This window comes from Rhinolophus sinicus, chromosome 3 (assembly GCF_057876585.1).
Source record: "Rhinolophus sinicus isolate RSI-liver-muscle chromosome 3, RSI-T2T, whole genome shotgun sequence".
NCBI classification, from domain to species: domain Eukaryota; kingdom Metazoa; phylum Chordata; class Mammalia; order Chiroptera; family Rhinolophidae; genus Rhinolophus; species Rhinolophus sinicus.
Window position 1 is genome coordinate 132,365,563 of NC_142503.1, and position 14,235 is coordinate 132,379,797.

The 14,235-nt window shown below is 37.9% G+C and overlaps 1 protein-coding gene across 4 annotated transcripts in view; it reads left to right on the forward strand.

Annotated features, from left to right (window-relative positions):
* The window catches only part of FMN1 (formin 1), a 380,104-nt gene that overhangs the window by 287,522 nt on the left and 78,347 nt on the right, over positions 1 to 14,235 (forward strand). For all 4 annotated transcript variants that reach the window (XM_074327933.2, XM_074327935.2, XM_074327934.2 and 1 more), the window contains one exon: positions 1,755 to 1,847. In XM_074327933.2, the coding sequence (XP_074184034.2) occupies positions 1,755 to 1,847 (93 nt within the window). The remainder of the gene's footprint in view (positions 1 to 1,754; positions 1,848 to 14,235) is intronic.

Sequence of the window (14,235 nt, forward strand, 5' to 3'; positions counted from 1 at the left end):
AGCACTACTGTTTTAAGAAGAGAATAATGGCAAGAAGGAGGTACTTATCACTTGGCCACAGGTCCATCTACTAGAAAAGAGGTAAAGGGAAACCTGATAATAGTAGAGAAGTTAAGTAATTACTCTAGGACAAATAAGACGACAAAGAGAGGTAAACGTGTGGGGGGAAAGGAATGTTTTGAAGTGATGGTTTGGCTGGTTTTAAAGAATTTGTTTCCCATTTGTTCCAGGTAGGATTTGCATTTCTTCAGTAAGATAGATCATTAAAGAAAAGAAATGAGTCTTTACATCTCAACGGACAGGGTTCCATAGACCGCATAGGAATGGTTATCAGAATAGCTAATCACAGATATTTAAAATAAATTCGATTAAAAACTTTAGGAAGTAACAATGTCAAAAGACAGAGTCCGAATTTAGGCCTCTCGTGTGATCTGCCTCATGATCCCTGGTTACTGAGAACGTAGCTGATTCTGAACTTGACTCAGGAAATGAGAGTTCCCTCGCATTATACTTTCATCCTCAGCGCAATCCTGTAGTCTCCCAGAGTTGTCTAGGATTTCAGCAATCTAGGTGGCAATATTGCCAGAGAAAAGCGTCAAGTAACTATTAATAGTTTCAGGGGACACTTGAGTGTCCCCTGTGCATTTCCTGTGCTTCGGTGCTGACAGGTTTTGTTGCTTTGCTTGCATAGCAAACATTCTGGGATGCTGGTTTTGAAAACACCGAATTATTGGATACGAGTTTCCCAGCATAAATAAAGGCCCCCTTTCCAACCCTCTTCCAAATACCTCTCGTAGCTTACCTTTGTGCTTCAGTAAATTCCTCCAAGATATGGAATACACATTTCTCTATTTTTCGAACCAGATGACATGATTTCTTCATGGGGAAAATCCAATGCACTGTCGGACAAGAACATGTCAGTAATTTCTGGCCACGTTCGCTAGACCGAAATGATCATGACTCAGCTCTAGCTTTGGAAAAATGAAGCCTTTCTTCCCCCGATGCATTTCTGCCACTGGCACACACATATAGAAACCTTGGGAAAATGCCTCTTGCCTGGGCCAATTGCCTTTTGTAATGGTGAATTATGGATTATTGTGGTTTCCATATCACCAAGTCAGAGATCTCTGATTTGAGGGGGCTTGATTATCAAAAAAGCACTCTATTACAAATTCCAGATAGTATGTCTGAGGTAAGTCACATATGAAATGACTTCACGTGTGTGCATGGAATATTAATGGGATGAGTGGGTGAATGGGAACTAAGCCCAGAAGGGAGATGCTGGGCTTAGTTCTCAGCCTGGGATATGGGTGTCACCCTGAGGAATTGCCAATTTGTTGGTTCTGGGCAACTTGAATGCTTGAGAATTTCTGCAAAGTCTATTTCACACTCTACTTTTGGAGTGTGATCTGATAAAGGTTGGGACCCTTAATTCCTGGGACTGGTCCTTCAGTAGTTTTGCCTCTCTGTGTTTTCAAGAAACCAAAAGGAGCGTACTTCACCTATCCCAAGTCAATGCTTTTGCTGCATCTCTAAAAGGAAAGTTGAAGGTGATACATTTTCCTGTTCCTGAAGAAAGGTGTGAGCTAATTACTTTTAGTTGTGTTGTTTCTGGTTTTGCTTTCCCCCTTTGAATTTGGCTAAATCGTGACTGATAAGGATTTTACACAATCAATACCCAAGTGCATAGCTCAGGGCATGGGCTCAGCAAATATGTGGTCTTGGGAAGTCTAATTCCAAACTTCTCTTCGCAGCAAGTGAGAAACAGATGGCAGTGGTGTGCAAGGAGTCACCAAAGCAGTATCTCCAGCCTTTCAAGAACAAACTAGAAGAATTCTTCCAGAAAGGTAGGAAGCTGTGTCAGCTGCACATACATGATACTGCAAAACATGCTTCATTCCACCATCTTTCTCTGAGGCCCACTGTCCCACGCATCCTAGCTGGCCACTGGCAGCTCCAATGATTGCATTAGTCCACCTTCCCATGATGGTTACATACTCATGTAGATAAAGTTGTCCTGTAACTTTTATATCACCTTGCAAATCTGTTTTAATATTTAAAAATGTTTAACATTACTCCTGTTTTTATAAACTTTGGGGGGAAGACTTTTCCTCTGTCTCATCATGGAACCCAAGAGGACCCTTAGTACATGTTAACTGACAAACGACGTACATGCAGAACTTAAGCAGTCGTGCATTTCAGATTTGCGGTCAGACTAGACAGGTGGGTGGTGATTATCTTCCTGGTTTTATGAGTGTAGCAACTTGGAAACATGTGCTGTATTTTCCATTGCTTTTCAGAAAGGAAAATTGGGGCCAGGTGAATGTCACACATCCAGCCACTTGGCACCCATCAGCCCTTTGGGGTTAGATGGAAGTGATATGCACGAGACGCAGGACTTATTTAGAAAGCGTACCAAGTTGTGTTTCTTCTCCATGATTTTGGCAGGAGTAGGGAACTTTTGTTGATCACTGTTAGTGAACGTGGAAATGTAATGCCTTTGGGATATTTCCTATTCTAATTTCTCAAATTCAGCTTAAGACGTGAAACAAAAATAAGTGTGGGGCACAACTTCCAGTTATAAGATAAATAAATCCTGGGGATGTAACGTACAGCCTGGTGACTATAGTTGACAAGACTTTCTTGTATACTTGAAAGTTGCTATGAGAATAGATCTTAACAGTTCTCATCACAAGGAAAAAAGTTGTAACTGTGTGGTGATGGATGTTAACTAGATTTATTATGATGATCATTTCACAGTATATACATATATCGAGTCATTATGGTCTACACCTGAAACTAATATAATGTTATATGCCAATTATATCTCAATAAGGAAAAAAAAATGAGTGTGGGGCAGTCAGAGGGAGCTTTTGCGTTTGCTAGAAAGCCAGAGGAAATGCATGTAGGAACCTTTGGGGCTATATTAACATGCTGTTTCTATTTATTAATAAGGTCATGTGATACCGCACCGTCAGGAAAAGACCATTAAGCAAGGTGAATCCATGCAGTATGGCCAAACCACCTTGGGAGTTGGCAGGGAAATTCTCAGGCCATGAGTCAGAGCAACTCCTCTCCTGCTGCTCCCTTAGTGCAGAGCTCACTCCCCCCTCCTCCTTGGTGAGGGCTGGTCTGTGGAAGCAGAAGTCAGAGTTCTTTCTTGGCCACTTGCTGAACCTCGTACACGGTGGAATTAATGCCATCAGGCAAAACCCCATCTCGAGAGCAAATAGTGATACCAACACGTTTATGTGACTAAAATTAGGGGGGTTTTATATGTGACTTATCAAAGTGGAGGCATTGCTTTATGATTATGCCATGTCAATATAGCGTCAAGGGTTCGAAGAAAAACATAAAATATTTCCCTCTACTGACCCCCAATTAATAATTTCTGCTTTTGACATGTATGGAATTAACTTGAAATGAGGCTCATATGTCATTAGATTCCAATTTTTATTTTTAACTGCTATTATTATATATCTGGAAAATGCTGCAATAGGTATATCTGGGTATTATATGCATATGTGCTGTGGTGGCCTTAATCCTTTCTCCTTAAATCAACTAGCATCTTAAACCTTAAATTGTGAATTTTATTCTTTTTTGTTGGAAAAATATAAATATGAATAAATTTAGAAACTTGAATATCTTCTTTGGTGCTTTGGAAAAGAGATTTACAAATTCCTTTGGGATTTTGTATTAATTTCTTCTACACTAGGTTTCTCAAGAAATATCTGGTCTGTTCTGAAAGAGGGAATTGAGGCAAAATGGACCTTACGTCAGGGAGGCAAGGGTGCAACCACAGAAAGATATTGTAAGAAAGCCCAAGAGTAGCAGTTGTCAACCCTGGCTGCACACTAGAATTGCCTGGGGGAGATTTGTAAAATTTTGAGACCCAGACAAAACTCCAGACCACCAGCAGCATCTCTGAGGTGGGTCCAGGTATTAGCCTTTTTTTTTTTTTTTTTTTTTTTACTCCCCAGGTGAAAACCACTATTGTCTACTTTAGTTCACCTTTCTATTTGTATACAGATGTTTATTCAGAGCCTGCTAGACCTTAGGCACTGTGACAAAAGCTGGGAATACTGAAGTAAATCATATAGTTCTTGTCCCTCTCCCAAGGACTATCTTGTTAGGAAAAGATTAATTGAATAAAGGAGTCAGCGCTCCTTTAACCAACATAGTGAAGGGAATATGAGAAGGACATGAGGAATTACTTCAAATCATGGTTAAAGCAAAATCAGCCAAAACAAAGCACAAAATTAATTTTAAGGAATATTGTCATCCTATAAAGAGTTCAAAAATATACAAATAAAATATAATACTCTAGGAATCCTAAATCTACCTAGTATTGTACGATGAAGGAGCCACTATTGAAACAACTTATTACTGTTATTTCATTACCTAATAAGTTGGTCAAAATTCAACCTAGAATTGTACAATCCAATGTGTGTGGCAGGCACCAGCCACGTGCAGCTGTTGAGCAATTGAAATGTGGCTGATCCAATTTGAGATGTGTGTAAGGCTAAAACTCACAGCAGATTTTGAAGATTTAGTGCAAAAAAACATATAATGCATTTCATTTCTGATTTTTTATGTTGGTTACATGATAAAATGATCATTTAGATCTATTGCTTTACATAAAAGGTCGTATTAATTGACCTGCTTTTTTTTAGTTTAATGTAAAGCATGGCCTCTAGAAACTTTTAAATTGTATATGTGACTCACATTGTATTTCTATTGGACAGTGCTTACCTAGAGACATGGCCCCTTGACCTTTCTCACCTCATCACTTTTTGGCTCTTCGCTTTTTTTTTCCTTCACTTTTTTTGCTCTACCTTTTCCAGTGTGGATCCTGGGTTATTAGAACGCTGTTTCATAAGCCAGCCCCTCTGCACTTTTGCTCTGGGTCTGGCCACTGTTTGGCTATCAGGTAGAGGTGCTTACTTGAAGGAGATGGCAGCATGAGACTTCATCAGGCTACCACCAGTGTCTACTTGTGGTTCAGGGAGTGGGGCCTTGCCAAGTTGCAGGATATGCAAATGGGATCTCTCTTGGCTACCATGGAATTCTAAATAGTAGTCCCTTTTTTGAGGTGGATGTTTCACTGATTCACAGAAAATGTAGGGTTTTCCATCCACCATAAATATGCATTCTCCACCCTGGATAATCAAATTTTTATGCCCATTATCATACAGTTTAAGTATAATGTATCACCGAATATGTCATTCATTGTAAGAAGCATCATTATTACAAGTACTACTAAGAAATTAAAAATTGCTGGTAATTAAACCATGATGTGTCATAGATGATAAGATGTATCCTGATATCAGAGATGCTGAAATATGACAATTCCATCAATTTTGAAGTTGATGTAATGTGGTACTGTAATTAAGTATATAGGATTAGAGAGGAGGAAGTCAGGGAAGACTTTTAGGAAAGGAGATATTTTTGTTCAGATTTAGGAAAAAAACCAAGATAATTACAATGACAACAATGGCAACAACAGCTAACATTTGCTGAGTCCTGTTGTATGCCAGACACTATGGGGAGAAGATCATCATCTTATTTAGTCCTCAGGACGACCCTCTGAAGTAAGCATGGTTATCACCCTGTTGTACAGATGAAGAAACTGAGGACAAGGAATTCTCAGCTGACAAGTTGTGAAGGGAATTCCAGGCAGAGGAAAACACTGCGCGTCTGAGGATGAAAGGCATGATGTGTTTGGGGAATGGCAAGAGACTAGGTATAGCTAGATCACAGGGCGTACGGGAAGAACACAAGACCAAAAAGCAGAGGAGAGTCACAATACGACTTGCTGAAGAATCTGAACTTTGTCTTACAAGCAACAGAGAGCCTTTGAAAAATAGCAAGTGGGGGAGTGACATGGTCATGTTGGGTTTGCTTTGATGTATGGGACCATTTTGTTTTTTGTTAAGAAATACATTGTAACTAAGAGCAATGTATAAAGAAGATTTGGAATAATAAAAGTCTGGAAGCCAGTCTATCAAGCTCTTTTGGACAGTAGTCCAGGCAAATGATGGTAAGAACTTGAGCAAAACCAATCACAGTGAAAATAAGAAAGGAAGGGACATATTTATAAAGCTTTTAGGAGTTACAGAACTAGATAACCCATTGGAAGTACAGAAACATGCAGACAAGTTTTTGGAGAAAAGGATAACTCCTTTTTCTGGCTTAGATAACTGGCTGGATACTGATGAGGAAGTCCAGATTTGGATGGAAGGCAACGACATGAACTTTGGGTTTGTGGATTTGATATACATATGAGAAGCACAGGCAGAGATGTTGGGTTCATGGGAGAGCGCTGGGTGCCGAGACTTTAGAGGGTAGCAGGAATGAATGAGATAGCACAAAGAAAGGGTGTAGAATGAGAAATTCCTGAAGTATCAGAGTATCTGAACACAGGGTGTAATATAGTGACCATAATCGAGAAAAGATACATCTATACTTCCATAATATTTGAGTGTTTGGCAGGAAAGCCATTTTTCTATCAGGGGGGTCTTATCACTCATAAAATCCTAAGCAATTGCATTCTTTATGCCTGAGAACTCACATACACGCATTGTGACTCAGTTGATTCATGGTTCGGCTAATTTTTACATGAGCTGCAATTCCGTTCTTCTAACAATCATGATGATTTAATTTTTCTTTTGTAAATCATATCCTGTTGCCACACACACGTGGAGATGATATGTTTATCCTTGTGTGATTTATCATCCTTCCCTTCTCAGTTTGCCCTTAAATAGTGTCATTTTGATAAAACTGTGTTACTTGTTCTTAACTAACTTCATTTCCTGCGCAGAATCGAAAGTAATTTTAATGGCACCACTTTTCAGAGTTGCAATCTCCACAGTATTTGAGCACTTTTCCTTACATGGCTTTTCTTTTCCACAGTAGGCTCTTGTTGATTGCAATTTACAGCTCAGTTCAGAGTAACCTTCTGCAGGCATTATGTGAGCTCATGTTTTCCCACCCTCAGATCAAACATGGTCATAATGATATGGCCTTCAAAAATGTGATGCTCACATTAAAAGTCCCCATAAACATGGCAGGGATCCTGTAATTGAAAGAAGGCGCAGAGCAACTGATTAGGTCCCAGGTATAGATCTTGTAGGTGGTCTTTTCATGCTGTTAAATTGGTCATTTGTATTTATAGCTTTGGCAGGGAGGGCTGAAACCTAAACTGGTGCTAATACCAGCACTCTCCCACACTTGGTCTTATCTCATTCTCCATTAATTTTACCTGGCATCCATGAATGGAACCAAATCAAAATGAATCTGAATAAGCCATGCTAGTCCTAAGGTTCTTTGACCAGCTAAAATTAGAGACGTTCTAAATGTCAAGAAACTGTTTTCTAGTAAAAAGTAAACAAATAAATTTACAAAACTGAGAAAAAAACACACCTCTGATTTTCCACATTGAATGCAAAAAGAATTATCTAAATAGCAGGATATTCCATGTCTACTTATCCTATTCACTTTCTCATCCCAACATCATTTAGGACTAGCCTGGCCCATGATAGGTATTAATAATTTGTTGAATTAATCAATGAACAAACAGCCTGAATCTTGTAAAGTTCCTGGGGGCTATTTTTTTTTTTCCTCTGTGAGTATCCTGTTTAAATCCTTTTACAATTGGTAAATCATGCCAGAAACTGATGAGATACATTTTTGGTCTATAATGTATGTCTGTGTTCAAACCTCCTGGATATCAAGACATTTTTTCTGTGTTACAGATCTGCATATAATCCATTCTTAATAAATACTTACTTAGCTTAGCTTAGATCGACAGGGCCACAGTTGAACCTCTAAACTGCAGAATAAGAGCAGGAATAAGAGCAGGTTATTAGGTAATCGCTTCAACCCCCAAAATATAGAAAGAAAACCATCTGAGTCAGCGTGCTCAAGCATTATGGTTACATAGATCAGGAAGGGTCAATGATCCAGACAGTGTGAACTGTGAGAGGAAATAATTCTTCCATTCCCTACAGACCTTGTGGAAGGAAGGACTACAGCTGGGGGAATGAACCTCTATATGGGCCACTGGGTTCTTTTATACCTCACTATTACTCAAAAAAGTACCAGCATGGATGGCCCCAAATAACATCAAATGGCCAAGAATTAAAATAATCCATTGTGATTTCTGGGTCACTGAAATAACAGGGAAGTAATCCTTGGAAGGTAGAGAAATATATCTTATCAGAAGTTTATTAAGTAGACTATTATCTGAAAGGCTTAGTTTGAATCAAGTGTTTCTGTTTTGTTTTGTTTTTTCCCATAAATTTCTGCAAAGAGCACATATACCTCCCCACCCCAAAATCAGTTCCTCTCACCCTCTCTTGCCTTCTCTCTTCCTCCCTCTCCCCCCTTTCTTCTCACTCTCTCGCTTCTGTCCTCAATTCACCTCCCCTTTATATCTTTAGTTTACTTAATTTTTTTTTTTTAGCCAAACATTAAATAACTTGTCTTTTGAATAACTCTAGCTCTCTTTTTCTTTCCCTGCAATGGAAAGTTTTGCAAAAAGAATAAAAATGTAAATTATTTTTGTGTATGCATAATACTGATATACATACATGGAAAGAAAAACTACAGATCACTCACACTGTAGTTTTAAAATTTCAAATAAAACAGTACATTTCATTACCAAATGGAGTTTATTCCCAGAACATAAAGATATCATATGATATTGGGAACTCTATTAAGATAATTCATTGCTATTAATAACTCTAACAAGAAAACTCATATGACGATCTTTTTAGATGTAGAAAAAGTCATTTGACAAAATTCAACATCCATTCTTCATTTATAAACTCAATAAAATATTAGGTAACATATACTGCTTAAAATAACAAAAAAGAAATCTCTCACAATCCCAAATTTGCAACTCATATCATAGACAGAAAATCAGTCTACCTAATATATAGGAGCTCCTAGACATTGTTTAAAAATAGATCAATGTCTAATAAAAAGAAAGGCAAATAATATGAACAGTGACAGAAACTACTCTTTAAACATATGAAAAGATGCCACTCTCAAAATAGGAGAAGTACAAAATAAATTACATTGAAATTCCATTTTTCATCTATAACATTGGCAAAATTACAAAAGTTTGATAACAAACTATGTTGGCATTGCAGTAGGGTAAACTTCACTCTTTAGGTCTCTTGTGAAAGTGTAAGTTCTTGCAATCCATATGGAGGTCAATTTAGCAGTATCTATTAAAGTTACAAATGCATATGCCTTTTCACTTGGCAATTGTACTTCTAGAAGCATAATCTCAGATATGTTCCCACGTGCAATGATTTATGTACCATGTTACTTATTGCAACATTGTTTGCAACAGCAAAAGATTGAAGACAACCTAAGTGACCATCAATAACGGAATTGTCAAATTACAGTGCTTCCATAGCATGCTTCCATCTACTTAAAAAAAAAAAAAAAAAAGATTGAGGAAAAGTCTTTCTGTATTGACAAAGAAGAACGTCTAAGATATATTTTAAGTGGAAAAAGCAAGAGTCAGAATAGTAGGTATATTATAATATCATTTAAGTAAAGAAGAAAGGGAAAAAATGGATATTAGTTATTGCAAATCTCTGAAGGCAAATAAGAAACTAATCTAGGGTTGAAATTCCACTGGTTCTTACCATACCAGCCATGCAGGTTGTCTGTTTTGTTTTTAAGCAACATCTCAGAACTACATGCAAGTGGAACAGAGATGGAGATGTTTGGATTTGAAGGGAAGTGAAGTGTAGGATAAGACTCTTACTGTGTATTAACACTCACGGATGTGCGGCAACAGCTCCAAGCTCATGTGACCGAGATGCTTTAGTAGAACAGGGAATGCACCTTAAATTGATCGTTATAACTTTAAGTAGGGCCTTTAATCGTTTAAATGTAAAGTATTACTAGGGCCCACCTGTGATGGTATTTTCAGTGTTGATGTGATACCTTCGTTCCCCTTTCCTTGTGGCAGAATCCAAGATCCTTTGAGATTCTGGAGCTGCAATTACAGTAACCCCTTACTGATGAGTAGAAACAACCCCAAGGACAAGTATGGAATGAAGCCAAGGAAGCCAGGCTCTTTCTACGTAAAGACCTTGTCCACTTGTGAATTTTCTTTCCATACTTCATTGGCTTGTTTTGGAAAAACTAGAAATGTAAACTAAGTTGTATTCCCCAGAAGCAGGGTTTTAGTAACTTGTGAAGTTTTATTTCTGCTACTGAGCAATAATTGCACTATGTAATCTTCATATCATTACTTCATATATACTTTTTGGTTAAATGGGGAGGGGGTGTTGTTTTTGCTTTTTAAGTATCCTGAATGTAGCAGAAAGAGCATTTGCTTGAAGTTGGAGACCTGGGTTTGGACCTTAGCTTCACCATTAATTTCTCTGTGTGATTTTGGACAGGTTTTTAAGTTTCTCTGAACCTTTTATTTTCCCCTTGTATATAAAATAGGAATAGTATCTACTGTACAATGTCATTATCAAGATTAAATGAGACAACATATGCATAAAACCATCATATGAACTATAAAGCATTAATAAACACAATGTGTTCTTTTTTTTAAAGACTAATGCCTAATAATTTTAAGATCATTTTATCTGTCTAATAACAATTATAATTATATGGGGTCCTTTATAGGACTTCCCAGTAGAAGGGAACTTCTTTCTTCTTTTTTTTATTTATTTTATTGGGGAATATTGGGGAACAGTGTGCTTCTCCAGGGCCCATCAGCTCCAAGTCATTGTCTTCAGTCTAGTTGTGAAGGACACAGCTCACTGGCCCATGTGGGAATCGAACCAGCAACCCTGTTGTTCAGAGCTCGCGCTCTAACCAACTGAGCCATCCGGCCGCCCCAATGTGTTATTTATAGAGCTTAGTTATTATCCCACCACCACCCTCCATGAGAAACACCAATTCGGCTGAAAATTTCCCTCAAGTTTTTAGTTCAGACGGAGTTTGGGAGGGTGCCTCTTGACTTCAACAGTGTAAGCACAGTGATTCATTGAATCTTTGCAGCAATCCTTAGAAGCTGATTCTATTATTCCTAGATTTCCAGGTTAGGAAACTGAGTCTGAGGATTTCAGATTTATTCAAGGTCAGTGTGATCTCAGTTTCAATGTTGGTACCGTGTCATCCTAGTAACTTGGAAAATCTCTTCTTTTTTCTGTGTCCCAAGGCCTTAGTGGGTCACTGGAGAAATAAGAATTTGCTCTCACCATCTGAACGAGAAAAGGGTGGCAATAGCAGACCTGTCCACTGGAGCTTAACCCCAGGAACTCCCATTCCTGGAGTCCTCACAGAGACCCCCGTAATACCTTCCTTCCCCAGCTGTAACAATGAGAAGTTTCATTCGTACTTTGGAAAGAATTGTGGTGACAAGTAGTTAAGTATTTTATAAAATCAGGATTGAGCTCCAAATTCTTGCGTAATAGATGTTTTCATGATAAATTGCTTCATGTGATTGTTGGCTCAGCCACCACTTCCTCTTTGGATTCTTTACAACTATCAGCCAGGTTTTAATCAGTGATTGATTGCAGTTTCTATCACATGACTTCTCTTTGAATTACTCAGTTATTGTCTTCTTCATGCTGGAAGAACTTAACACCTATACTGCCTTCTGGGAGTTATTTTGCAGAATACATATTATATAATACACAGCTTTGCAGATAATGCACAACTCTAGAAAGCCCTCTTCATTCTTTCGAATAATACAGGTCTGTCTCTTCCACTGAGTTCATTTTGCTTTAGAAGTATTGTGGCAGCACAAGGAGCCCAGGCCTGAATGAGATAATGTATGTAGAGTATTTAGCACAGGGCCTGGCACTGTATGTCAGCAGGTGCAGCTACTGTTAGAGTCCCTGTCATTTTATCACCGTCTTATCAGATGGTTCAGCCGATGGAGCTCAGAAACTCAAGCCCAGAAGTGTTACTTTCCCAATGATGTGAATAGCTGGGGTTCCAAATTCAAATGGCAAATAATAAATAATTACGGTGAAAGGTCTTAGGTACTAGAAGGAAAATCATGTTTATCTTGTGCATCTCCTTTGAAAATAGGCCAAAAGCAATGAATATAAGCTGGATTCCATAGGACTTGAAGCTTCCTTTTTGTTATAATTTGTAGATCATCATGTAATTAGAGTAAAAATCAGGTAGGCAGAGTTAACGTAAGTTAAAAGGTACCAGATATGCGTGGAGCTTTTCTACAGGACTGTATTCTTCCACCATTAAAATATTTCATTTCAAAGCATAATTTAAATTTCTATAGTTACACCTTAATGATAGAAATTATTTACATAATTCCATTAAAGAAGGCATGCCTTATGGAGCTCATGTCATGGCCACCCAGATCAACAATATTACCCCCTAGTGGACACTAAGTGGAACTGCAAACACATGATCCTTGAGACCCACAAAAAGTCGGGCGTCCTGTCTCAGCAGCTAAAAATGATTGAAAATGACAGTAAACACCACTAGACTAAAGGACTTCAACTAGCCTTGATAACTAACTGTTAATTACTGGAATATTCAAACTCTCTTTCCCGTAGATGGGAGAATGGTGAGACTTTGAAAGGTTGCAAGCTGAAACTAGAAAATGCGATCAATTCCTTAATCTTTTTATTAACCTTTTGAATTGAGAAGAAATATATCTACCTTTCTCTCCCAGTGTTTATATTTAAGTTTTATTGATCTCTACTGTTATTCTTCTGGAAATCTAAAAATATGTATTTCAGTAGATCATAACTGTTATCAACAGGGATAAACAGTGGTTTTTTTCACTATAGGAAATAGGCAGTGTCAGTTCACGTCCTTTCGTAAATTTAGCAAAATCTGAGCACTTAGCTTCTTGAAGTGCTGTCCCTGGCAGCACATCCTCACTTCACCTCAGAGTGTGACACTAGGACTTTTGTTATTTACCACTTTTCTTCTTCCCCTTGCATCTACCCACTTGTTGACATTCAAATTATTCATTGAAATGAACAAACCATCTGTTTACTGAGCTCATCGCACCATTCCTTGCTGAAATAAATGAAATGTGGAGTGAGTAATTATAATTATTCTAGGGGAGTGTAATATATTCAAGTTAATAATGCAGAAATCCACCACAAAATCTATTTGAAATTGTTATTCTTCCCAAGAGGGCACTATTCTTCCCTTAATATCGTCCCTTCAGTTTCATGATTCTAGGATTAAGTGTAATTGCTAACATATATTATGTGCGTGATCATCTGCTTTCTTAAACTGAAGCTTCTTCCGGCGTTGCTTCCTAATTTGTAGTCACGGCTGTGGCATTAATTGTAAGTGGTCTGAGCTTCATGTGGTGAAATGGGTTCCAGCGTGTTGACCACAATTAGTCCTGGGTAAGATTCAAGGGAGGGGCTTTGTATCTTTTTCAAATTGTTTTCTTATTGTTTCTGCTATAGTCTTCCCAGAGACTCTAGTAAAACGAAGGCTGGCTGTAGAATTATACAAACCTGAGTTCAAATCCCTCTCTAACTGTCTGACTTTGAGAAATTTACTTTATCCAGACAGGCTGAGTTCTCTCATCTCAAAGATAGAGGTACCATGTTTCCCAGAAAATAAGACCTAGCCAGACCATCAGCTCTTATGCATCTTTTGGAGCAAAAATTAATATAAGACCCAGTCTTATTTTACTATAAGACTGGGTATAATATAATGATATGATATGATATGATATGATATGATATGATATGATATAATAAATATCGGGTATAATATAATACCGGGTCTTTTATTAATTTTTGCTCCAAAGGATGCATTAGAGATGATTGTCTGGCTAGGTCTTATTTTCAGGGAAACATGGTAATACCACTAATCCCATCAAGTTGTTTTAATAATCAAATCAGCTAACATATGTCAGCCACCTACTCAAATAGCTAGCATAATCATAGGTATAAATATTTGTTTTCTGCCTTCCCTTTATCCTCCCCTTATATTCCCTTGTGCTTTGGTATAACTCAAGTAAAGTCAGATTTTGTTCCATCTCAGATACTTTGTTGACCATGAGTCCTTCTTTTGCCATACTAGCACAGATGCGGCTCTTCAAACTGTTCATTAAATATTAATTAAGGTCTTACTATGTTCTATAGATTTGCTACTTGCTGTTAATACAATGATGAGCAAGATGAACACAGTCTTTGCCTCTGGAATTTATATTTGCCAGTAGAGACCGTGTTTCCCCGAAAATAAGAC